This window comes from Danio rerio, chromosome 3 (assembly GCF_049306965.1).
Source record: "Danio rerio strain Tuebingen ecotype United States chromosome 3, GRCz12tu, whole genome shotgun sequence".
NCBI classification, from domain to species: Eukaryota; Metazoa; Chordata; class Actinopteri; order Cypriniformes; family Danionidae; genus Danio; species Danio rerio.
The window spans coordinates 513,421-540,870 of NC_133178.1; the positions used below are offsets into that span (position 1 = coordinate 513,421).

At 36.9% G+C, this 27,450-nt stretch overlaps 2 protein-coding genes across 23 annotated transcripts in view; one reads left to right on the forward strand and one right to left on the reverse strand.

Annotated features, from left to right (window-relative positions):
- The window catches only part of LOC100331338 (GTPase IMAP family member 7-like), a 217,413-nt gene extending 198,247 nt beyond the window's left edge, over positions 1-19,166 (forward strand). Inside the window, exons 1-4 of one of the 7 annotated variants that reach the window (XM_073943774.1) lie at positions 8,587-8,650; positions 8,771-8,851; positions 11,869-12,531; positions 15,150-17,274. In XM_073943774.1, coding sequence (XP_073799875.1) covers positions 15,338-16,132 — 795 coding nt within the window. In that variant the 5' untranslated portion in view covers positions 8,587-8,650; positions 8,771-8,851; positions 11,869-12,531; positions 15,150-15,337 and the 3' untranslated portion in view covers positions 16,133-17,274. Of the gene's footprint in view, positions 1-7,762; positions 8,651-8,770; positions 8,852-9,764; positions 9,975-11,693; positions 12,532-14,846; positions 15,017-15,149; positions 17,282-18,229; positions 18,362-18,630 lie in introns of those variants that run through there. The other 6 variants (XM_073943775.1, XM_073943772.1, XM_073943773.1 and 3 more) reach the window with 6 other exon arrangements.
- zgc:172051 lies at positions 1-25,794 on the reverse strand. 16 transcript variants are annotated; one of them, XM_073934280.1, is made up of 7 exons: positions 18,270-18,301; positions 11,846-11,966; positions 7,675-7,811; positions 7,119-7,211; positions 6,892-6,985; positions 4,505-4,585; positions 1-2,413 (listed from the first exon to the last, which is right to left on the reverse strand). In XM_073934280.1, exons 4-7 carry the CDS (start codon positions 7,209-7,211, stop codon positions 882-884), a joined length of 1,800 nt encoding a protein of 599 aa, XP_073790381.1. In that variant the 5' UTR covers positions 7,675-7,811; positions 11,846-11,966; positions 18,270-18,301; the 3' UTR covers positions 1-881.
- Between the last annotated feature and the right edge of the window lie 1,656 nt (positions 25,795-27,450).

The window sequence follows — 27,450 nt, forward strand, 5'->3', positions numbered from 1 at the left end:
CAGAGGCTCTTTCCTTTACTGTCTGACATGATTCACTACAGAAACTGAGGAGCTGAAAGACAATCATGACCACTGCATCATCATCATCATCATCATCATCATCATCATCATCATCATCTGAAGCCCCTTTAATGATCATCAACAGCAGAAGCGCTCACAGCACACAAGTAGCCCATTTCCTTATTTAAAAGCTATTTTCCACAATAATTTTAGCATTTTATCAAGTTGAGTTATTTTTTTTATTGTCTAACAGTGATTCTGCTTCTGGTAATCAATTATGACTATATTTATGGGCTCTATATGGTTCAAGATATGTTATGCTCGATTTGTTGTTATTTTCAGACCAGCGCAACAGTAGTTTTCACGTTTTAGGCAGTGTTGTTTAAATAGTAAATTCATTTACACCCCACTCTGTGGTCTCATGCGTGTGCTGGTCTGAACAGGAGGTGTGTTAAGGCGCATTGTTGGAGCACTGAACAACTGAATGCTGCACTAAAGTCCAGTGTTAGTTATGTGCCTATGCAGGTCCAAACACTCACACACTGCTGAATACACACAGGATGATCAGCATTACACACACATCTTTACAAATGAACACAATTAAAGGATTAAAATGATCCAGAAATGATGATTTTCTACATCCATATAAACACACTGCCTCCATGCCTTCTTCACCTCAGGGGGCTTCTTCAGTTTATTGATGTCCATCTGCATCTGTATGATGTGATTATTATTAGCAGTATTATTGATTATCTGCAGATTTAGAATAAACACAAGTGTAGATGTGTCCAGCTGTGGGGTTTTGGAGACGTCTGCATCAGCATATGTGGATAAGAACAGGACGTGTGTTTGGATATAACTCCACACTTCATTATTATTGTTCATTGATTCCTTTGCTTGGCCAGTTCTAGAGCTTTCAGTACTCTCTCTGATTTGCACCATTCTTTGTCTTTAACGGTCTTGGGAGCGCCGCACACCCCCAAGTATTGGAAAGGCAACTGAAAATCTTTAAATATCAAGCGCCCATCTACATAAATATTGACGGAGGAGCCTGGATGGGATGGATCAGAGATGGCGGAAATAACAGCTGTGACTTGCTGTGCTTGTTCAGAAAAAAACGTTTTAAACAAATTGGTTGCATAGTTAACGTCAGAGATCATATCAGGATCATGAAACCATTTTTTGAGAGTTGGCACAGATCCCAGGTGTTGTTCCCCTTCTGGAGCATCAAACCCGTCTGTTTTCACAAACTCCTGTAGGGCTGACAGATACGGGTCGTCATACTTCAGAGAAGTGAAGGTCAGGCAGGCTACTTTATTAGAACCTGAAATAATGTTGACCTTTTCTGGCTCAACGATGTTGACCCCTTTCAGTGAGTTGATTTGTGCAGTCAGGACACTGATCTCCTGCTTTGCATCATTCAACCACAGTTTCAGCTGGTCAGATCTAAATGGAGAGTTTCTGTGTATCTTCAGGATGTCCTCCAGACTCTTCTCCTCCTTCTGTCCTCCTCGAATAGCAGGTAAAACCCGGCCGACTGCGCTCTGCAGCATTGACTTATAAAATTTAAACGATTGATAAAACAAGTTCAGCCGCTCTTTGATATCTCTGAATTTATTAGCCAGCCTACTTTCAGACAGTTCATTATAAATCTTCTCTGCTTCTTCCAAGTCCTCCATTATTCCCTCAAGATCACGAGCCGTGCCTGCACTGATTTCTCTCTCCACTCGAGCTGCTGTTGCGTTCAGGAGATGCAGCGGGTACAGCCAGACTTTCACTGGGACGGCGTTCTGCGGGTTCTCCTTCAGCATCTTTGGGAGATTCTTGAAGAGCTCCAGGGCATCCTCATATGTGGCGCAGCTGTGATCAGGATGGAGGTCACCATGAAACGTGCAGGTGATTTCCTTGGCAAATTCCTTTTCTTCATTGCTCATTCGTAAAGCTGCAGTTCCCTGGATGTTATATTTAAAGATCTTCTCCAACATGGCCTGCAGTTCTCTCTCATTGCTCTCAAAGTTCTCCTCTTCTGAGATCATGCGATTGAACACTACGGCCGCCTGAGCTCCGTACTGCACCGCGATCACCACATGAGTTGCAGATTTCTGCTCAAACACCTGAGGGTAGGTGATCATGCCCAGTTTGTTCATCGAGAGCTCTTCGTATCGTGTGATTCCGCTGTAATACATGGTACACCTGGACTGGCGGGTTGAGGATTTGGTGTCACGCAGGTATCTGGCAGATCCGCCCAGCTCAAGAAGCCCGCCGAAGAAACTGACCTTCAGGGAACCACTGACGTCCAGATGACTGAATTTAGTTGAGAGAGAGTCAGAGCTGCTGAACGTCAGGTCTGTTCTGGTCTGTGGACGACTGCTTACATGTTCAGTCAGTAATTTATCATCCCACAGCTTAACACCTGAAATGAGAAGTGTGTTTTATAGAGACAGATCAGGGGTTTGTATTTAACTTGAGCACTAACAATTTGGTGTAGGATTGACAAATAAACAATACATGTCCCTATGTTTGATAAATCCAATTGTTGCTGATTAAATCCCATCAATACTCCACACACTTATTTAAGGGACATGCTTTGTGAGCTGAACCAGATACAAGGTCAGTAGATGCGTTTTTAGTTTAAACTGCTTGTTAAAGAGTCACGAAACACCAGAACACAGTGTTGAGCTGTTGACAGTCGTATATGTGTCCCAAGCTGCTAAAAACACTATTAGGACACATATAGCTCACTAAAAAGTGAAAATTGGTAGTTTTTGCGTTATTTCCAGCATATTCATTCTTTCGGTTTGAAATGAATTTTTAAAGCTGTGTCATGCTGATTAGATCCTTGTGTGTATTTCAGTGTGTAGATTGGACGTCTGTACCTGTGAGAGCATCGTGACATCTGAGCGTGCAGCATTAATTCATGATAAAGACTTTATTCAAAGCAATCTGCGCGCTTCATTAATATGCATGATAGCTTCGAAGACCTGTTACAGTGTTCAGACGGCAGAGTCGCCACGTTGTGCTGCCAAAACAAGTGGAAGAACAAGAATTGTTTAGAGACACGGGTCGTTTGTAATTTGCTGCAGTGAAGGTTTTGTTTTCAATTTCCCGCTATGAGAGCGCAGCTGGACTCACAGTGCATGCCAAAGAACTACGTTTGTGCGCAACATGCTTTACCCAAGAGCTTTCTCGTCTGGAAATGGTCTCTGCTTGTCTCCTCTTAATAAAGACAGCTTAATAAGCTCCTGTTGGTTTTGATTGTCCTGTCTCTGTCACGTTAAGCGTGATAAAAACAGAACAAAAACAGGAACAAAAAGGGTATTGATCCAAGTGCAGATTTACATTTACATTTACATTTAGTCATTTAGCAGACGCTTTTATCCAAAGCGACTTACAAATGAGGACAAGGAATAGTGCGGTAACAGTGAACAAAATCCAAAATCTAAAGTGCAAACAAAATAACATACAAACAACAAAACAAGAAACTAAAACAGATTAAACACGAACTAGACTTAAGCAAGATACAAGAGCGAGATCAAGAACAACATACCAGAGCTGACAAGATAGACAAACGACGCAGTCACAAACAGAGGTGGAATGGTAATATATAGTCCAGATTGGAGTAATTTTGGAGACAGCTGTGGTTGAAATCAGTGTAGATGACAGATCGGGTGTGTGCACGAAAGAATGTATGGAAATGTAGTCTTTTTGGGCGCTGTAGTTTCACTCAGTGTCCATTGAACTACAGCGCCCTCAGGTGGACACCGACAGTCATGACAGTCTCTACAGATGTGGTCAGTGTGTGATCAGTGCTCTTTGTTTATGTTCATTCAGAGGTAGAGTGAGTTGGTATGGTCAGCAGTACTCTTTCAGTGTTTAAAGACAGACCTTAGTCAGAATGATTGAGTTACTCAGTTTAATAACAATTAATATCACTACAGTATTATGGGCTGAAAGATCTGCTGTAAATGCTGCTCTCCGAGTGTAAACATTGTGATCAAACTATTATTGTCCTGTAGGATTTTCACCACATGTTGTGACAGGATAGTCTATACACACACAGCTTTCTGGCGATTACCGAGTGCATTTAAGTTACTGAGAAATGTGGAGGGTTTTATCTCCCATTCACTGTGCGGTGTTAAACACTCTATTAAAACTACACTCTTCCAGCAGTTCCTGCATCCAATATGTGGTTCGACACGGGGACATGCAGGAAATGCTCCTAAATGAGTTTGGAAAATAATGTGATTGCTGATGTCCATGTAAACACGGTCACAGTCTTTCTCTCCAGTGTCTGTGTGTTGTTTAGCACGTGTTCAATGGAAACTCTCATTTTTATACAAAACCTTCCCTCTTTCCCTCCCCCGACACTCCCACCTAAACAGAGCTGGACACACCTAATTTCCTGACTTTATCCAAACTAGACGTGTGAAAACGTACTGCTGAGACAGGTGTTTCGTGGCCCTTTAAATGAAAGAGAAAGATTCCTTTATAATTAAAGCATCACCTCTGATGAAGGAATCACTGCGAGCGTCGTACAGCACACCAGGATACAGAGGTCTGCCTAGAGCTGCCACTTCCAATGTGTCTGATGCCATGGGTGTTGTAAGTAACGAAAAGGAAAATCAATATTAGATAAAGTCATTACACCATAGGGATCATAGAAGGTGTTGAACACTTTTTGGATGGTTTAAAAGAACCAGCTTTACTGACCAATTATGCATTAAAATGAGCTTTGATTTGTGTTTGTAATGTAATGTGCATTTCTATAGTGCATTTATTGTGTATGGCCATACACCCAAAGCGCTTCACAATCATGAGGGGGGGTCTCTCCACACCACCACCAGTGTGCAGCTCCACTTGGATGATGCGACGGCAGCCACAGGACAACGGCGCCAGTGCTTCACCACATACCAGCTATTGGTGTAGTGGAGAGACAGTGATAGAGCCAATTCAGTGGAAGGGGATGATTGGGAGGCCATGATTGTAAGGGCCGATAGAGGGACTTTGGCCAGGACACCGGGTTACACCCCTGCTCTTTACGAGAAGTGCCATGGGATTTTTAATGAGCACAGAGAGTCAGGACCTCGGTTTAACGTCTCATCCGAAAGACGGCGCCCACTGACAGTGTAGTGTCCCCTTCACTATACTGGGGCATTAGGACTCACACAGACCACAGGTTGAGCGCCCCCTGCTGGCCTCACTAACACCACTTCCAACAGCAACCTAGTTTTCCCTACTGGTCTCCCATTGAGGTACTGACCAGGCTCAGCCCTGCTTAGCTTCAGTGAGTAACCGGTCTTGGGCTGCAGGGTGACATGATATGTTTCCATAATCCTGGACCAGGCCGTATACTGAACAGCTGCTTTGTTGCAGGGGAGAGCATGAGACTGATTCCTGTAAGCCCTCAGTGGCAGACAAGTCCTTGCATTGATCCTGAAGGGCCAGCCTGAACACCAGCCGGTGACCTGCAGCTTCTTCACAATTGACGTCCAGCGCTCTGCAGTCTCCGGCATCTAGACTGTAGCATTTGATTGACAGTGTCAAATGCAGCACTAAGATCGAGCAGTACCAGCACTGTTAGTTTACTTGAATCAGTATTTCTGCGTATATCATTGATTATCTTTATAAGAGCGCTCTCTGTACTGTGATGTGCTCTGAAACCAGATTGACAATTGTCTAAACTCCCCTTGAAGTTTAAGAGACCTGTTGAAAACAATTGTCTCAATGATTTTGCCATGCAAGCCAGTGGAGACAACGGCAAGGAGCAAATGGATCAATGCAAGGGCTCGTGTGTCAATGGCGTCTTACAAGGATCAATATTATGCTCTCCACTCCTCCATGACCACCACAGCACCTGCTCAGGAAAAGGCCTGTTCCAGCATTATGGAAACCTCAAGAATACATAAAAAAAAAAAAAAAACATAAGCGCAGATGCCGTTCACATTATAATGTCTTTAGGGAAGTGTTCCCGGCTCTGGGAGCACTGAATAATGCAGACTAACAATCCTTTAGAGGGTTTGGAGTTAAACAGAGTTTGTGTTTGTTTATGCTGAGCAGAGAGATGTGTGTTCAATCCAGTCTTAAACTGACGGTGTGTCTGCTTCCAGAACTGTGCTAGGAAGGCTGTTTCAGAGTTTAGCTGCCAGATAAGATTGAATAGGGAGCCAATGCAATGATGAAAGAACTAGAGCAGGGGTCACCAATCTCGGTCCTGGAGGGCCGGTTTCCCTGCAGGGTTTAACTTCATCTTGCTTCAACACACATGCCTGGGTGTTTCAAGTATACCTAGTAACACCTTGATTAGCTCGTTCAGGTGTGTTTGATTAAGGTTGGAGTTAAAATCTGCAGGACACCGGCCCTCCAAGTTTAGTGACCCCTGAACTAGAGTATGATCATATTTCTGTTCTAGATAGATAGCACTCTAGCAGGTGCATTTTGAACTAGTTGAAGTTTGTTAATTAGGCCAACCGCCTAGTAACACATTACAGTAATCTAACTGAGAGGTCATGAAAGCATGAATAAGCTTCTCCGAAATCAGACTGTAATAGCAGATGTCGAAGTTTGGCAACATTTTTAAGATGAAAATGGAGTTTTACAGATGCTAGAAATCTGGCCTTTATATGGTAGGCTGCTATCAAACATCATCCCCAAATTACTGACTGAAGATGAGGACTGAACTAAGAATCCATCAAGGGTTAGACAGTGCTCTAGATTTTTGCGTGTGAGGATTTTGGGCCCAATAAGCAAGACCTCAGTTTTATAACCCTCTACCCCAGTTACATAAACTTAAGTCAAGTTAATATGATAAAACAGCTCCCATCCCACAATCAGCGGTTAGCATCGTGCTCAGAGCGAGCAATTAAAAAACAAAGTGCTAACAGCACATCTTACTTGGACTCTTCTTAACTCTTCTCGATGTTAAGATGTGAAGTCCTGAGGTTTCCTCATTTACAGACCCAGTCTCTCCTTTTGGTTGTAATATCTCCTGTTTTTTTTTTAAAATAACGGTTTACAGTAAAAAGAGTTTAAGTAAAATGAGTGTCCACATCCTTTTAAAATAAAAACCTCCCAAAACACACACGATGCAGAAACGTAACACGGTGATCAAGTGCCCTTACCTCTGTGTTGACTACAGCGAGCACCGCCAGCCATAGATAAACACACATGCTGATGCAGATCGGCTGCTTCAGGGACATCAGAAGTGACGCCATCTGGGGGAAGTTCACAAGGAGACCTACTGGAATAAAGTCAATAGACCAGACGCCTGAATGAATGTGTGCTGCAACATTACTCTAGAACCTAATACTATCACAACTGGGTCATCTTTCAGACTCTCACAGAATGCTGCACTGAATTGTCTTGTTCAGAAACAAACTCTCAGCAAAATAAAGCAAAGAAACACACTGCGTCTCACTAACATGATCTGGAACTCTTTACACTGCACAGCATCTTGTAATCAACCTGAGCATGTTAATTGTCTGCAGGACACTGCTTTTGTGCAGTCCAGTGATGATCAATTACTTTTATTAAAAACAGGTCGATAAAACTTCATGTGATGACATTTAAAACAGCTGATATTTGATCCTGAAATGGTTTGCAATCTGAAAGGTTTTCTGAATAGTCTAGTTAAGCTCTAGACATCGACAGCTCTTAAGCAGCTGTTCCCATTCTTACCTGCAGTCTCTGTGTGTTCTTGATAGTTTGAGAGATGAGATCTTCTGTTGAAAATCTTTGCTGAAATCTGAAGCTCGCCGGATCTCACAAGTGATATTTATCCTCTGAATAAACTGTCCTTTTGCCCCATAGAGGACCTGCACACATGTAGGAGTTTATCTATTTGCAGGCGTATAAATGTGTGTGTGTGTGTGTGTGTGTGTTTGTGTTTGGTCCTGTGTTTTGTTTGCACTGTGATGCCCAAAGTACACATTTGTCCAGGTAAATGCCCTTGTAATGAAATGCCCTTTGTTAAGGCCTACCAGATCTAATCATGAAAGGGAAATGAAAATGCGGTCAATAATTAGCCTCATGTTGTTCTTTAGACATATGTTCATTTACAAAACCAATCATCAAAATATTTTAGATAAAATGTGAGAACATTCTTGACCCTCTATAGACAGTAAAGATCTTGAAACATTCAAACTCCAGAAACAACAGAGTCAAAATAAGCCAAGCAAAACAAGATATGCTGAAGGACAAGTTAATGTTTTATTGGTGGATGTGCTTCAAGCCACAGTGTCGGGAAACACACACTCTCTCCTTTTCTATTACTATACCCAATGTAGTTTATCCAGTTCTCCTAGACTCATCATAAATGTAATGGCACACTTGTGTTGTCGCTGTGTTTGAGGTGTGGAGGGGGATCAGTATCAGTAAACAGGCAGTATCATCACCATCGCCACACTCAGTGCAGGTCAAGATGCTGATTGTGGCCTTCGGATGTTGACTCGCTTCTCTTCCAAGGCAAATGTTGCTGGATATTGGCTGGAACTGGAACATGCTGTCATGCTGGTTGGATGTACTTCTAAATTCTCTGAAACACTGTTTGAGATGACGTATGGTAGAGAAATGAACAGGACAGTGATGGACAATCCAGCAGGCATCAGCCAAAGGCACGCTCCCCCTCAGATGCCATGGGAGTCGACGGTTACAGGTTTTCAACCTTCTTCAGTTGATTTTCTCTTGTCTTCAGATTTGAGTGAACTGTTTAGGTGAATGGGCCACTATTACAAATACTGAATGCAAATCTTCTGACTGTTGATCATGTTATCAGGGTACTTCAGTGGAGATAGTGTGATCTTCCACTGATGTTCTGAAGCTTTGTGGGTGAACAGTGGAGGAGCAGAAATCACTGGCAAGTGTCTTTTAGCTTTGGAGCAACACAACAGACTTGTTGTGTTCCTCTATTGTGAACGTGCAGAAGCTCATCTTTTATTTTTCTTTGTTTTTCATGTTCTGCTGATGAAGTTGTTGTCTGTACAGAGCCATGCATACATATTTATTTTCAGGCTCGGCAGGAAAGCCACAGGTTATTGCTGTTTTGTACATGTTATGTACAGTGAACACCTCCATTTCTGCTCACCTTAATCGCCCAATCTGAATCCAAACCATTGGAGGTGTGTGTGTGCAGGCCTGGATTGGCTAATCGGGAGGACCAGGAGAATTCCAAGTGGGCTGGTCCGTTTTTTGGCCTCGAGGGCCGGTGTCCCTAGCTGCTGCACTCTCAGCTGTCGCACTTTTTTCATTTATTTATTTATTTGAGCATAGCCTCACTCTTTTTATTCATGATTTTGCCGCAGCTCCGCTCTTCTTATTTTCTCGCAGCCCCATGAGCAAAATGATGACGTAACTATCATTCAACCCCAAACAGCGGCAAATAAGTGAATATAAGAATTAGAGTAATTAATATTAATGAATATTATACCTGCTCAATGAACATCAGACGATTCACTACATTAATAAATCTGACATAACTTGATCACAAATCTAAAAAGGGGAGAACAAGATTAAACCATCAATAGAGAAAAATGGAGAGTAATCAATAGAGAGTAATACTGTGCTTGAAAAAACTGTATCGTCGCACCAGTGTAACACCATTGTGGTCCAGTGGTCAGCACGTTGGGTTAAGGCGCCGCTGACCTGTGTTCGAACCTCACCTGAGTAATTATTATTATTATTTTTATTGTTAAGACATAACACTGTTAGGGTTGTTGAATATTTGAAGTTCTAAAGCAGCTGTTTTCTTGAAAAAGACGTGATCAATTCATTAGAAACTGAATTGAAAATGACCTTATTTTATAGTCTTGAAACTCCAGGGCTGAAAAGGAGTCCCACTCCGGCCCTGCATATGTGATAAATATGGTAAACACTGCTGACATGACTAAAGATGAAAACCTGAATCTCATCTCTTGTCCACATGAACACAGATATTTTCAAAATCGCAGTCTGGCCCGGCTGAATGATTTAAGAAACTCTAGGTACAGACAGAGCAGGCGCGGAATAGTGAGGGCGGCGGTCGCGACAGCCCCTGGGTCCTGACTTTTCGTCTGCGACACTGCCACCCCCCACCCCCCACCCCCCGGTCCTAACTTTCATCTGCGACACCGCCCCCACCCCCCTGTCCTCAAGTTTGTCCACTTCGTGACTTTCGTCACATCAGCTTTCACTTTCATATTGAGGAGGCGTGATCGTTGTTTGCCTATAGCACCAGTTCAGCTTATACTGCAGCCCTGGCTACATGAGTGGTCGTGTGGATACTAAAAGACTTTTTTGTACATGACGTCAGCATGCGTGCTGTTTTCTAGATTTTGATTGGCCAACACTTCTTAACTCAGATGTGACCGAGATGAGTTCCACACGTTCATGGCAAACGCATTGTGTTCTGTGTTGTTCACACCATGGGAGAATAATCCACCTCTTTTCTCACGTTTGCATTGACTCACTACCAATGATCATCATGAACATCTACTGCATGCTTACATAAAAAAAAAACAACAACAGAAAGGTGTTCGTCTTAATAGAAATGAACAGTTCAAACACAGGAGATGATGAGGAGTTAATGATGATATGCCCCTCCACGTAAAGTTATGACAAACAAACATTTACACCTCATGAGTTCATGTTGGATACATTTAGCTAAAACTAAAGTGTTCATCAGTGCATTAACAAACAAGGGATGTTGTGAACATGTTGTGGTTAAAGCTAGATTATGATTAGTGCATGCCTTAACTCATCATTAGTTGATCCCTTAACTACTGCTGTAACACATTGAGCCACTAAGTATAGTTCTTATGATGTTTCTCTACAGGAGGAAAACGTGAATGACTTCCAAACAATTCAGATATAGTGTGTGTTAGTAAATGCAAGACTATTGATGAAGTCCAGCAGAACACTGCAAGACAACGCTTCAGATGACTGATCTAGAGCCTACAGCTAATCAGTCTGGCACATTTTGGAGTGCATTACAGCTTTAAAGAACATTATAAATTATAAATGATCTTAAATAAAACAAATACATTTATAGAGATGGTATATAAGTAAATAATTTCACTCAGCTGGGAAACGGAGGCCATGTGAATAGTTTGTGAGCACAATTAAGTGCACACAGCGTGCCATATCATCTGATAATTGTAGGAAATAATTCCAAAAGGCGACTGACTGTGTAAAACCACTTAAAATAACACAAAAATACGATACATATGCTGGGTTCAGCAGCTAATCAGCCGGAATCAGCTGAGGTGACGACGACCACCGAGACCTAGCTGTCATTCAAGTGGCCACAACCTTAATTATGCAGACTTAATATAAACGAAACCGATGGGTTATAATGAAATTCACCCCCTCACTGTTGTCATGAAGGCTAACATTAGCTTTATGAACCAAAACCATCTTTTGTGCCAGACTGTAAACAGCTATTATTCTGCTGTAAAGTCAGACATTTTAACACTGGGCTGATAGAAATCTGCAATATTATGGAGGCAGGACTAGCAATGAATTGCAACTTCAGTTACTTCTGTATTAGCTTGATGATGGAGAGCGGGAGGTTGCCGCTTGGAAAACTCAATAAATCGAATATAAAAGGATTGAGTCACATCCTGCCGTGCTTTGAGCACTCTGCATTCATTCCTTTAGTAAATGTGACTTGCATGGGAAGCACTTGATTTGCTGAAGTGCATTTGATTCATTCATCTTTGAAGAGTGTGTACTGTTGTTTGCATGTGCTCAGAGATGTCTTTTAGCACTCATTAATAGTGATTATTCACATAAACCCTCAGTTGTTTTGTAATAAACTGACAAAGTTGAGACTGAAAAGTGACCATGAACATGACAATATGAAACAATGTCATACTCTGTATTGTCTGTCTGTTTCAGAGATGTCTGCGAGCAGCTCCAGTCCGGATGACCCAGTGATGCGGATCCTCCTGGTGGGCAGGAAGGGCTCTGGGAGAAGCTCATCTGGAAACACCATCCTAGGGAAAAAGAGATTTAAAGTTCACGTAAAACAGAAGAAGAATGAAGCTGAAGCCGAGTTTGGGGAGGTTTGTAATGCTGTAACGCAGATCGGACAGAAGCAGATTGATGTGCTGGACTGTCCAGATCTGCTGGATCCAGATGTGGATAAAGAGAAACTGCAGGAGCAGCTGCTGTCTGCATGTTCAGCCGGTCTCAGTTCAGTTCTGCTGGTCGTGCCTTTAGTGAAGGAGGTGGAAAATGAAGAGAAGATCCTGGAGTTTATTAAACATCTGTTTGGTCCTGAAGTTCAGAAGTACATCATGATCCTGTTCACTCATGACGATGAGCTTGAGGATCTGGACCAGAACATTGGGGAACATCTTGAAGATCAGGATCACGCAGATCTCCAGAGGCTGGTGACTGAATGTGGAGGAAGATTTCACTGTTTCAACAACAAGAGTAAATCAGGAGATCAGGTGAAGGATCTGCTGGAGAAGATTGAGGGAATGGTGGAGGAGAACGGTGGAAACTTTATAATGGAGCACATGAGAAGAAGCGACAGCAAGGAGGCTTTCGTCAATTGTAAGTTTATTTTTAGAGTAATTGAATCAAACTGCTGTCATAAAGTAAATATTCAATTTATTCTAGAGCAAACTTTTACTGCACGGATCAGATGAGCGTGATGGATAATGAAGTACTCAACACATAAAGCTAACTATAATCCACCCAATTATTATTAGCATTATATGTTATAAGACTATAACAACACTATTTCTTTTTTCAGTGAAATATTAAGTGCTTATAGGTAATTTTGGCTTGGTTTGTCAATATTCTGAAGTTGTCTGTTAACGAAAGGACATGGCTGCTACATTAATTCATTGTTCTCTGATATCCCCACAGTAGGTTTTATATGATCATTTATAACCCCAGAATTCAACCCTAGAATAAAAAGCTGTGTTTTGACCATATTTGGAATGGTTATGAATATTAATGAGCTATATCTATATGCCTCCAGGCTACCTATTTTGCTCCAGAGTTGAGTTGTAGATGTCATAATATACATTTTACATTTACATTTACATTTAGTCATTTAGCAGACGCTTTTATCCAAAGCGACTCACAAATGAGGACAAGAAAGCAATTTACACAACTAAGAGCAACAATGAATAAGTACTAAAGACAAGTTTCAGGTCTGTAAAGTCTAAGAAGGGGAGTGTTAGTAGTTTTTTTTTTTTTGTACAGTTAAACTAACAAAATATACAGTTAAACAGATTTTAAACTCCTTTTGGGTGTTGCCGAATACATTTTAATCTGTATATCCTGCATTTTGTGTTCTGATACACGGAATACTCCATAGTCATGCATGGATGACTGTTTTACAGAAAGCTGATGCAATCTTTCTGCTCTTTCCTTTTCAAAATAAGAGTTCCACAAAAATAGTAATATCACTATAAAACTTTGTGTACAATCAAACCCAATATGGGACATGCATATTAGGGCTGCAATTAATGATTATTTTCATTAATCGATTAATCTGTTGATTATTTTTTCAATTAATCGATGAATAAGATAAAAAAAAAGCATTAAATTTCCAACTATTTATTCAAAAACAGAACTAAAATCTTTAGAAAGTGCACAAACATGTTGTCCTTAAACATCCATGAGTTGGTATAATAATAATAATAATAATAATAATTAAAAAAAACATAACTTGGTAATGTTGTCCTGTTTTCAATCTAAATATCTAAAAATAAATCTTAAATCAAGATACATACTAGACACATTAAAACACCATAAGAAATTATGATTTGTTTTTTTGAAAAAACCCACCTCAAAATTAAGTAATTGCATAAAACAAGCTTAATTATTTGCCAATGGGGTCAGAAAAATAATCTTAATGAGATATAATCTCAAACAGAAGTTAAGCATCACTTAATTTTCTTATGCCATTTTCCTTGTCTATAACGTTAGATGGACATCGCCATGTTTACTTGCGTCCAGTCGTATGCCTCATTCATAAAAAGCAGAACATGCCATATTCAACACGTAAATTCATCAGTTACTCCTAAAATGCATGCAAGCAAGTGGCCAGCAGGGAGAAGAATAGACAACTTTATAGTTACTTTCACTATGTGTATCTGATATGAATATTACACATCAGCAAATTATATTTGAATGGATCGTTAGAGTTCTATAGACTTCCTTTTTTGTTTTACAAACTCTAAATGTTTTGTTTTATTAGTACTTGTGTGCATTTATATGTCTAATACATAAAATAAGCATTGGGTGGTTAAAACACTGCATAATTGTGATAATTTGATACGTCTTTCTCTGACTCAGCACCAGCCAAGCACCAAAAGCTCAGTTAAAATTTTTAACGTCATGCCTTTCAAGCTGGATAACAAGTAAATACCCGCACCAGGGACATTACGGTCCTCACATCAGAACGGAACAAAAGTAGGATTCAGGATTTACCCTGCTGTTGCTCTTTTCCTCTTCATCAAGACTCCAACATGTTTGTGTTTTAGGTGCTGGATCATTGCCAAGGTGCTCTCCTGTCATCACTTTTGCATAGTTGGCCATTCCAGACTTTTTTATTTAGTCGATTAATCGATTATGAAATTCATTGCCAACGCTTTTAGTAATCAATTTTAATCGATTTGTTGTTGCAGCCCTAGTGCATATTAATGATCTGATCAGCATTTTGGCCTGATTTTCAATGGGATTGTGCAATTACGCATTTGGAAACAATGGTGTTGTTTGATTTAAAGTATGATTTAAATTGAATTACGCACATTTTTATAAAAAAAATAAAAATAAATAAATCAAGCCACATTGCCTGCCTCTCGTTTTCAAAATAAAAGTCCCACATACAGAGTAAGCTAATTACAAGCTTAGATGAACTTAAAAACAAGGGGAAAGTTATCATTGTTGTAATATCCCTCGGAACACTTTTGGCCAATTAAACAGCTGTGAGGTGCATATTAATGATCCTTTATGGATTGTCAGAGTTGGCATTTCATTATAATTTTTCATGGGATTTACAAGAGAACAAGAAAACAATGGAGTGAGGATCACCGTATAATATTTAACATGTACTGAACTCTTAACATTCAGCCATGTCTAGATTTATCCAAATTTACCTTTAAGAAAGACTGCACTTAATCGATGCTGTTAGTGACTGGACGTTTCTGCTGCAGTTTCAGAAGACAGCTCAACAGAAGATTCGCATCCTCAGACTCCTGAAGGGAAAGAGCAGATCAGACTGGTTCTGCCTTGAAAAACTGGAGTGGGAAAAAGTGCCAGTGGGAACACCATCATCGGCAGAAACCGCTTCAAATCCTTCTCTAGCTCAAGCTCTCAGACCAAAGAGTGCCAGTCAGAAACCATGGTGAGAATCAACAGAGAGATCTCCGTCATCGACACTCCTGGACTCTACGACACTAAACTCAGCGAGGAGGAGATTAAAAGCGAAATACTCAAATGCTTCACGTACGCCTCTCCTGGTCCACACACGTTTCTGGTAGTGATTAAAGTGGACAGATTCACTGAGGAGAATAAAAAAACTGTGGAGCAGCTCAAAGAAGTGTTCGGAGACCAGATGGAGAAATACACCATGATCCTGTTCACTTATAAAGATCAGTTAGAGAAGGAGAATAAAACCATCGAGCAGTTCCTGCAGGACAGCGATCCAGATCTCAAAGAGCTCGTGGAGAGTTGTGGAAAACGGTTCTTCTGTCTAGACAACAACTCAGCCAGTTTCCCCCAGTTTAAAGACCTGATCGGTAAAGTAGAGGAGATGGTGGAGGAAAATGAAGGAGCGCACTTCACTAATGACATGTTTAACGAAACCGAGAAACACATCCAGCAGATCCAGAAGCAGAAACTGCAGGAGAAAGTCAAGCAGTTCAAGCAGAAGCGCAAGAAGGTCACTCAGACGGAATGGCAGAAGATATACTGGCGTTTGGTGGAGGATTCCCGGCATGAGGCGGAGCGCTCGTTCTCTGACGCGTGCATCGCGGCTGTAGCACAGCTCCTGAAGAAGGTGGTGGTGACGGCGGAGGAGAAGGAGAGCGCGCTGAAGGAGGCCGTGAGCAAAGGAATCAGCCGCACAGAGGCCGTTCAGCTGGCCATCAGAGCCACGCAGAAACTAGCCAAACAGAAGATGTGTAAAGTTCAGTGAGAAGACACTTAACCGTCCTGCCAAGGGCTGTGAAACCAGCATTATTTATTCAAGATTTGACATAATTTCAAATCAGCCAATCACGTTTAGTCCACATCACTCAACTATAAAGATGTAGAGAAACGGCATCATCGGGATCTCATTCAGAACGAGTATTTTCCAGCTAATAGTGATAAACACTGGCAGATAGTTAAGAGTCTGTTGAAATATAAAAGGCTTATGATATTTTAATCTACAGATGACATTAAAAAGAGCTCCTCTACTAACACTAGATAAAAGCAAACCATTGGTTATACCATAGTAAAAAATGATTTCATTTACATGGAAAATCTGCAAGCCAGGATAACAAATTGAATTCAATTCAGCTTTATTTGTAAAGCGTTTTTACAATGTAGATTGTAGCTTCACATAGTAGATCACAATAATTGGAACAGTGTAGTTCAGTTTTCAGTGTTTAAGTTTAGTTCAGTGTGGTTTAATAATCACTACTGAGGGTCTAAACACTGGAGAGAAAAACTCATCGATGCGCAGCTCTACAGATCCTGAACCATATAAGCTAGTGGCGACAGCAGAGAGGGAAAAAAAAAAAACTTCACCAATTGGCGAAAGTGAAAAAAAAACCTTGAGAGGAACCAGACTCAGTTGGACCATTTTAATTTCTCAGCTGGCCAAACGTCTTGTGCAGAGCTGCAGTCTCAGCGGCACAAAGATAAAGGTCACTCCAGTATCTGTTGCTCAGCATATTCATTTTTCCTTTATTTGAACTAAAGTAGAATTCAGACCTCAACTGTAACTATATAGATGTACAGCAGCAATATCATTGGGATCCTGTTCAGAACAAGTATATTCCTGCAAATAATCCATATAATGTTGACAGCTAGAAATCATTTAGATATTAAGAACTCGATTTATGTAGATAAGAGTTTTATAATCAGACCAGTGTTCAAATGCAGAAATGCTCTATTTTTCTGAATTGTCCTAATATTAGTTTGGCACTATGATCAAAAACACATTTACAGTCATTAGCTGCACTAAGATGTTGCAAACTGCTCTTTAATAAATGATAGTTGTTGCCAGGTTTATGCATGCTGAGTGTTCAAATGCAGATTAACATCAAATGTTTTCCAATTAAAATGATTTATAAATGTGTGTTCTGATCTTTTTTTTTTAAAAAAAAGAGTTTAGTCAAAAGCATACCGTATGTAATGATGCATGACTGAACATAAGCTCAGTGTTGATTACTGAAGCTCAAACTGATCCTGATCCAGTATCTGACTGAACTTCGGTCACATTTACACACATTATATTCTGAACAATCTCAACTGTTTACATCAGGGCTGCCCAAACTCGCTCCAGGAGGGCAGGTGTCATGCATATTTTAGTTCCTACCCCAATAAAACAGACCAGAACCAGCTAATCAAAGCAGGAGCGCTGAAGGTAGTTGGAGCTAAACTATGCAAGACACCGATCCTCCAGGACCGAGTTTGGACACCCCTGATTAACATAATCTGGATTATCAAAATAGACTTCAGGCAGAAGATCATTTTCATATCCAACATCCAAACCAGAACCATCCCAAAACAACCCTGTAATTTAATATTCGGCCCATTTCTCCTCATCCTGAGATCCAGAATCTACCCATGTACGCAGAGAATACACAAATAAAGCTGAAAGCTGTTGTAGAACATCTAGAAAATGCATTTCTCCTGCCTCTTCATTTATATTAGAGGACTTTACTCATATTTAATGCTTATAATATGTTGCTTTTGTTTTATAAGCCATGCCTTATGTTGTATTGGCAGAGAGGCACAGTAATTATTCACTGTATGGCTGCCCATGAAAATCAAAGAAAAGCTTGGGTCAGACTGGACTTCCTTTAGCTCAGCTGAGAATAATGAATAATGAGGTTAAAGGTGTTCAGATTAAAGTCCACACACCATTAAACAGCACAGGGTCAGATAGAAGTAAAGTTGGTTTTATATTCGCACATTCCGACCTCTGCGTTCAATAAGTTTGTTAATCAGCAAGTAAAGAATCCAAATTCAATTATTTACCGTTGTAGTCGATTATGAGCAAAATGTACGCCACACTTTTCTGTCAAACTCAGCGTTTTAAAGGAGTAGAAAAACACGCTTACCTCTATGAAGGAGGTGACGTCATCGCTTTTTTGAGGGACCGTCTACAAACTATCAGTTTGTAAAATCAAGCTGCCAACGTTCACTGTCTATAGTAAGCCTACTACTTAATCTTAATAAAATCATCTGCAAACAATATATCACAGACATGTTTATGTATACATTATATTAAAACAATTTAAAAACATAAAACCTTTAGAATAGACTTAGTAATTTAGAATAGTATATTAGAATAGTAATTTTATACACTGATTTTTGAGTTATGATTAATGTATATACACTTTACACAAGTATACATGTTCATGTGTAATATGAATAACTATATATGTTTTTTCCCCTCTTCTTTTTCCTAATTATTTACAGATTGTACGCAAGCAAAAGATGGCCAGATTGAGACTTGTGAACTTCACCACTGGCTCCCTCCTTTAAAATGTTACTCTGCTGAAGTACATGTGAATAAAAAAATATTTTCAAGACAGCAAATAACAGTGTCATGAAATGAGTTCGGCTCATGTGGACGAAAAGAGTCCAAAATGAGAATCTATGCATTTGGGGATTTACAATGCTATTATTCACTTTGGAATGTTTTTTTTTTTTACTTGCATGTATTTGCACAATATTTTTATACATAATTGCCACATATTACATAGTAATGTAATAAGTTGTACTTTCATTACATATTAAGTGAGATTCTTGCCAATGTTTGTTTCATGTCCCATGTGTCAATATAGAGCTGCACTAGGAAGACCAGCAGACCTTTTGTAATTTGTGTTTGTAATCAATGTAATTGCATGATAAAATGATGAAATGGGAGATGTAATGGATTTATTCTTAAATTATCATTGTGTATGAAGTGTGCTTTTTAAATAAACTTGTTTTGAAATGCAAGAAAAATACTATAAAAATATGCTTATAAATATTCTTATAAATTCATATACAAGATATATTTATGAAAAGCTACTTGTGAGTGATAGATAATATAATTATTGATTTCTGATGTTAATTTGTTGATGTTACAATGGTTGGACTTAAAGAAATTAAGACATCTACATCCACAATGAACACTACAGAAAATATGCACACAAATATTAATATAAATTATTTTACAACATATATTTATGAAAATGTACTTGTGAGTGATAGATAATATAATTATTGATGTCTGATATTAATTTATTGATCCTACAATAATTGTAAAGCAAGATATTAGGATATCTGCATTTACCATGAAAAAAACAAACTGTGGAAAATATGCTTACAATTATCAATATAATTTTTTTTACAAAATATATTTATGAAAAGCTACTTGTGAGTCATAGATAATATTATTACTGATGGCTGGATTTAATTTCTTTATCCTACATTTATTTCATGAAAAACACTACAGAAATTATGCTTATAAATATTAATATTAATTCATATCTAACATACATTTATTAAACGGTGCTTGTGAGTTTTAGATAATATTATTAATGATGTCTAATTTAATTTGTTGCTCCTACAACATTTGGACATTAGAAAATTAAGATTTTTACATTTACAATGAAAAAAACACACTACAGAAATTATGTGCACATAAAAATGAATATAAATTAATGCAAACCATATATTTATCAAAATGTGCTTGTTAGTGATAGACAATATAATTATTGATGCCTGATGTTTATTTGTTGACCCTACAATGATTTTAAAACACAATATTAACATATTTACAATCATTAAAAACACACACTGCAGAAATTATGAACACAAATTTTAATATAAATTAATATACATTATATATTTATGAAAAGCTTCTTGTGAGTGATAGACAATATTACTGCTGATGTCTGATATTAGTTTGTTGATGCTACAATTATTGTGAAACAAGATATTTACATTCACACTGAAAAACACACACTACAGTAAATATTCACACAAATATTAATATAATTTTTTTATGACATATATTTCTCAAAAGGTACTTGTGAGTGATAGATAATATTATTACTGATGTCTGATAGCAATTTGTTGATCCTACAATGATTGGACATTAAGAAGTTAAATTATTTACATTCACTATGAAAATCATACACTAAAAAAATATGGTCGTAAATATTCATTTAAATTATGTTACACCATATATTTCTCCACAAATTTTTATGAGTTATACACAATAATATTACTGATGTCTGATGTTAATTTGTTAATCCTACATTGATTGTAAAACAAGATATAAGGATATTTACATTCACTGAAAAACATAAACTACTGATATTATGATCACAAATATTTATATAAATTCATTTACAACATATAAACATATATAAAAAGGTACTTGTAAGTGATAGACAATATGATAACCGATGGCTAATTTCAATTTGTTGATGCTACAATGATTGGACACTGTATGTGTTGTTCATTGTTTTAACTGTTTTGTTACATTGTAATTACAACTATAGGTTCATATTTTGCTAATTGTAGAAACATGTACTTGTGACTGATAGACAATATTATTACTGATGGCTGATTTTAATTTGTTGATCCTACAATGATTGGACAACAAGCTATTAACATATTTAAATTCACTGTGAAAAACACACACTACAGAAATTATGTGCATAAATATTAATAATAGTTAATGTAGACCATATATTTCTCAAAAATTACGTGTGAGTGATAGACAATATTACTGCTGATGGCTGATTTTAATTAGTTAATCCTACAATGATTGTGGAACAAAATATTAAGATATCTGTGTTTACTGTAAAAAACATATGCTGTGGAAAATATGCTTATAATTATCAATATAAATTTATTTGCAAGATATATTTATGAAAAGCTTCTTGTGAGTGATAGACAATATTACTGCTGATGTCTGATAATAGTTTGTTAATGCTACAATTATTGTGAAACAAGATATTAAGATATCAACGTTTACCATGAAAAATATGTACTATAGAAAATATGCTTATAAAAAATTATATTAAATTGTTTGCAACACGTATTTATATAAGGCTACTTGTGAGTGATAGGGGATATCATGACTGATGTTTGATGTTCAATTGTTGATGCTACAGTGATTGGACAACAAAATATTAAGATATTTACATTCACTGTGATGAAAAACACTACAGAAATTATGCTTATAAATATGAATATAAATTCATTTACAACATATAGTTGTGAAAATGTACTTGAGAGTAATAGATAATATACTTATTGATGTCTGATTTTAATTTGTTAATCCTACAATGATTTTGGAAAAAAAAAAAAAAAACTTGATAGAAAATATGCTTTAAAAGTTCACCATATAATTGCTGTGCACATTAGTAAAATAATTGATGTGAGTACAACATAAAATGAAGACTCATGTGGGAAAAAATTTTGCTTAAACTAATATATTTTAAAGTACTTTTTTACACCTGTAAATGTATAGAAGATTGATTATAGGCAAACTTAAATAATACGAGAAAAATATTGAAATAAATAAATATTATACGTAAAACAATTGATGTCACCACAACATGAAGATTGATGTGGGAAAAATTGGTTAAATTACAATGTATAAAAAACATAATTTTATATTTTTAAATAAAAAGATTAAATACATGCAGTGGTTGTAAGCAAACTTAAAAAAATACAAAATAATATTGAAAGAGATGTTATTAGTAAAAGAAATGATGAGTACACTAGACTAGAACATGTAGACAAATGCTGGAAAAATTATGCTAATAAAAAATATTTTTATTAAGTCATTCATTTATTTTCTTTTCAGCTTAGTTTTTATTAATCCGGGGTCGCCACAGCGGAATGAACCGCCAACTTATCCAGCAAGATTTTATGCAGCGGATGCCCTTCCAGCCACAACCCATCTCTGGGAAACTATTTTTATATATATTTTAAAAAAAAAACACACATTCATGACTTTGACTTTAGGCTAACATAAAAAGTAACAAAAATACTTATAATATTCTTTAAATAAGTTATACGAGTACAACAAAAATAAAGATTCATGCTTGAAATCAATACCACCATTACCACCACCATTGAAATATTATTTTACTATTGTGCACAAGAATTATTAAGGTGGACTTTTAAAGCATATTTTCTATAGTGTTTTTTTTTAATTGTAAAATATATTAATATCTTGTTTCAAAATCATTGTAGGATTAACAAATTAAAATCAGACATCAATAAGTATATTATCTATTACTCTCAAGTACATTTTCACAACTATATGTTGAATTTATATTCATATTTATAAGCATAATTTCATAATTAATTAAGCATAATTAATTGTGTTTTTCATCACAGTGAATGTAAATATCTTAATATTTTGTTGTCCAATCACTGTAGCATCAACAATTGAACATCAAACATCAGTCATGATATCCCCTATCACTCACAAGTAGCCTTATATAAATACGTGTTGCAAACAATTTAACATTAATTTTTATAAGCATATTTTCTACAGTACATATTTTTCATGGTAAACGTTGATATCTTAATATCTTGTTTCACAATAATTGTAGCATCAACAAACTAATATCAGACATCAGCAGTAATATTGTCTATCACTCACAAGAAGCTTTTCATAAATATATCTTGCAAATAAATTTATATTGATAATTATAAGCATATTTTCCACAGCATATGTTTTTTTATAGTAAACGCAGATGTCTTAATATGTTGTTGTGAAATCATTGTAGGATAAAGAAATAAATATCAGACATCAGTCATAATATTATCTATCACTCACAAGTACTTTTAGAGAAATATATGGTGTAAAAAAATTCATTAATATTTATGATCATAATTGCTGTAGTGTGTCTTTTTCATAAATGTAAATATCTTAATATCTTGTTTTTAGCGTCAACAAACTATTATCAGACATCAGCAGTAATATTGTCTATCACTCACAAGAAGCTTTTCATAAATATATAATGTATATTAATTTATATTAAAATTTGTGTTCATAATTTCTGCAGTGTGTGTTTTTAATGATTGTAAATATGTTAATATTGTGTTTTAAAATCATTGTAGGGTCAGCAAATAAACATCAGGCATCAATAATTATATTGTCTATCACTCACAATCACATTTTGATAAATATATGGTTTGCATTAATTTATATTCATTTTTATGTGCACATAATTTCTGTAGTGTGTTTTTTTCATTGTAAATGTAAAAATCTTAATTTTCTAATGTCCAAATGTTGTAGGAGCAACAAATTAAAATTAGACATCGTTAATAATATTATCTATAACTCACAATGACCTTTTTATAAATATATCCTGTACATTAATTAATATGCTTTATTTATGCAAATAATTTCTGTAGTGTGTGTTTCATTGTGAATGTAAACATCCTGATATCTTGTTTCACAATCATTGTAGGGTCAGCAAATGAACATCGGACATCAGTAATACTATTGTCTATCACTCACAAGCACCGTTTAATAAATGTATGTTAGATATGAATTAATATTAATATTTAAAAGCATAATTTCTGTAGTGTTTTTTTTTATGAATCTAAATATCTTAATATCTTGTTGTGAAATAAATGTAGGATAAAGAAATTAAATCCAGCCATCAGTAATAATATTATCTATGACTCACAAGTAGCTTTTCATAAATATATTTTGTAAAAAAAAAACTATATTGATAATTATAAGCATTTTTTCCTCAGTTTTTTTTTTCATGGTAAATGCAGATATCCTAATATCTTGCTTTACAATTATTGTAGGATCAACAAATTAATATCAGACATCAATAATTATATTATCTATCACTCACAAGTACATTTTCATAAATATATGTTGAGAAATAATTTATATTAATATTTGTTTGCATATTTTCTGTAGTGTTTTTCATTGTGGATGTAGATGTCTAAATTTCTTAAAGTCCAACCATTGTAGTGTCAACAAATTAATATTAGGCATCAGTAATAATATTGTGTATCACTCATAAGTAGCTTTTCATAAATATATCTTGTAAATAAATTTATATTGATAATTCTAATCATATTTTCTACAGTATGTTTTTCATGTTAAACACAGATATCGTAATATCTTGTTGTTCAATCATTTTAGGATTAACAAATTAATATCAGACATCAGTCATAATATCCCCTATCACTCACAAGCACTTTTTGAGAAAAATATGGTGTGAAATTTTTTATTAATAATTGTGAGCATAATTTCTGTAGTGTTTTTCATGAATGTAAATATCTTAATATTTTGTTGTGAAATAATTGTAGCATCAACAAATTAATGTCAGACATCTGTAATAATAATATCTATCACTCACAAGTAAGTTTGGAGAAATATATGTTCTACAATAGTTTATAGTAATATTTTAGAGCATAATTTCTGTAGTGTTTGTTTTTCATTGTGTATGTAAATGTGTAATTTTTTTTGTTGTCCAATCATTGTAGGATCAACAAATTATAATGATCATAATAAATGCACACTATTTATGATATAATGATAGTTTAATGTACAACAACATGTCATAAACAGAAAAAACAGAAATGACAGTGTTACAATATTTAGTTAAGACAATGGGTAAGACAGAGGTAAGGAAAACAGCAGGGCACAGGTTGCATGCATGTTCTGCAGGGTCCACAGATGTTGATGTGCACAGGCCATGATTTCAAAACCTATTTAAACAAATCAAATGACAAGGTTACATATAAATCAGAAACAAAAAATTGTGTGTATGTATATATATATATATATATATATATATATATATATATATATATATATATATATATATATATATAAAATTACATGAAATATATTAATCAATAAAAACATGTCATTGTAATGCAAAATGTAAGTGATGTGTACCGTTATAGTAATTGGCTGAATTCCTTTTGTTCGTTTTTCAACAACCTGAGAACTTTTGACTCGGTCCCTTTGTTGTTTTTCACGCGATATTGAATATTCGGTCTGAAATCGCATGTAAGTAACACTTCAAACAACACTAGCATGATTTCTTTGACCATGAACGCTGTTGTAGTTTGATAATAGTTGTCTGCTAGTGTGATTTCGCTATTTGGAATTTGCAAACAATAGTTTTCTAATATTTTATTAGGGGAGCGTAAGTGCGAATGTGCAAATATAAAACCAACTTTACTTCTATCAGGGTCAGGCTTAGACATGTCAAACTATAGAAATGAACACACACACACACACACACACACACACACACACACACACACACACACACACACACACACACACACATCAATATATTACAGTCATCAACTAAAGCAACAGAACTGACCTGATTGTCCAGTTGAGTTGATCAATAATCCTTCATCAAGACGTCCAGTGAAGAGCCTGAGGAGATTAGTTTGATCAAACACCAATGAAGAATGTGTCCAAAAATCCTCCCAAACATGATCAAAAGCCCCAATATTCCCATTCAAATCCATGACAGAATCGTCCATCAATAGAGTCTAAGAGAAAGAGTCAAAGATGTCCAGAAACAGCTCACAAACACAGCTAGTGCTCCAGTCCAAACAGTGTTTCCCTCCACAATCACACAGGCCTTCCTCTTTATATGGGGCCTACAGGAAGTGTCAAAATAAAAGTCCCTCAAATAGTCACAACATAATGATCAGAAAGAAAAACACAAAGCGCTGAAATGAAATGAAAGGCAGATCAACTATGTAGATTTACTACTGTGTGTTTAACAGTGATCTTAAATCAGGGTTTAAGACATTACTATACACTGAACATCAGTTATTCACTTGTTCATTTCTCATGATTGTGTGTGATATTGTGTCGCTGTGTCTCAATATAATATACTGATTTACACCAGTTCATAAGAGAAAACCACTCCACTGTTTTCATGGGGTTGTGTAGTGATTCTGCCATTGACTGCAGTGAGTATACCGCCCTAACCGAGTGTTCCTCTAATACAGGGGTGTCAAACTCAATTCCTGGAGGGCCGAAGCCCTGCACAGTTTAGTTCCAACCCTGCTTCAACATGCTTACCTGTAGGTTTCAAACAAGCCTGAAGGACTCAAATAGTTTGATCAGGTGTGTTTAATTAGGGTTGGAGCTAAACTGTGCAGAGCTGTGTCTCTGAGTTTGACACCTGTGCTCTAATACATCTGTGTCTCCCACAGACACGGACATTACTCCAGACAGTAAAGTGAGGCGACTCTCTCCTCAAAGGGTGTTAGTTCAGCATCCCCTTTTCCCTCGCTAGTTCTGTCCACACCTTAACGGTACGCCACTGTTCTCCTCTTAACCTGCACCTTTAAGGCTCGTGCACACTGAGACATTTTTTGCTCGTGTTTTCCGTCGACGTTTAACGCCTCGTGACTAAATAACGGGCGTCAATGTGATCGTGCACACCAAAACGCAAAACGGCAGGCGCAAAAGCGTCATTTAAAAAAAAAAATTGCCTCATGCTAGTTTTTTTGTTTTGACCTTAACCTTCTCCACCAATCAGATCAGATTCAAGCTGCCGCTTGAACCATCCATGCTTGTTTGAGTCACCAGTAAGTTCAACAACAAGCGTGTGAACTTCCTCTCCTCTCCTTCTGTGTTATAAGTGGGTGTCGGAAGCTTAAAGATGTGCAGCACCATCTAACGTCAAGGAGTGATATTGCTTACTCTTCTGCTTGACACCAGTATTAATCGCTTGGGTTTGAATACAGAAAAACGGCTCATAGAATGCTGACGATAAACACAAACAAAGAGCGCCCAGGTGTGTAGGAGCCTTTAGATTGAACTATTTATTTTTTAATCCACTCAGTGCGATGTTCAGACCCCACTGTGTTAACCGCGTCAGCTAAACTCTCACACTCTATAGTTTTCTATTGTTAATAATTCTGGAGGAGAAACTAGCAGCACCTCACATTCACATTCTGTCAAGTTTCTCTTCTTGCTTGATTTTGCCGTTGCTTTTTTGTTGGGTTTTGCCAAAGTAGAGTCATTAGCATATTCATATGGGGAGGAGGCAGGAATTTGTTTTGTGCTCGTGCATGTCTGCGTATACACATTTACAGCTTTGTCCACACCCAATGTTTTAGTATGAATTCAACACAAGTCTTCGTATATGAGGCCCCACACACACACACACACACACACACACAGAGACAACTTATTTTGACAATCCAAGCTCATTCTGGAAACGTAGCCCCGCGGACGTTTCTGGAGACCGCCATTTCCTGCAAAGA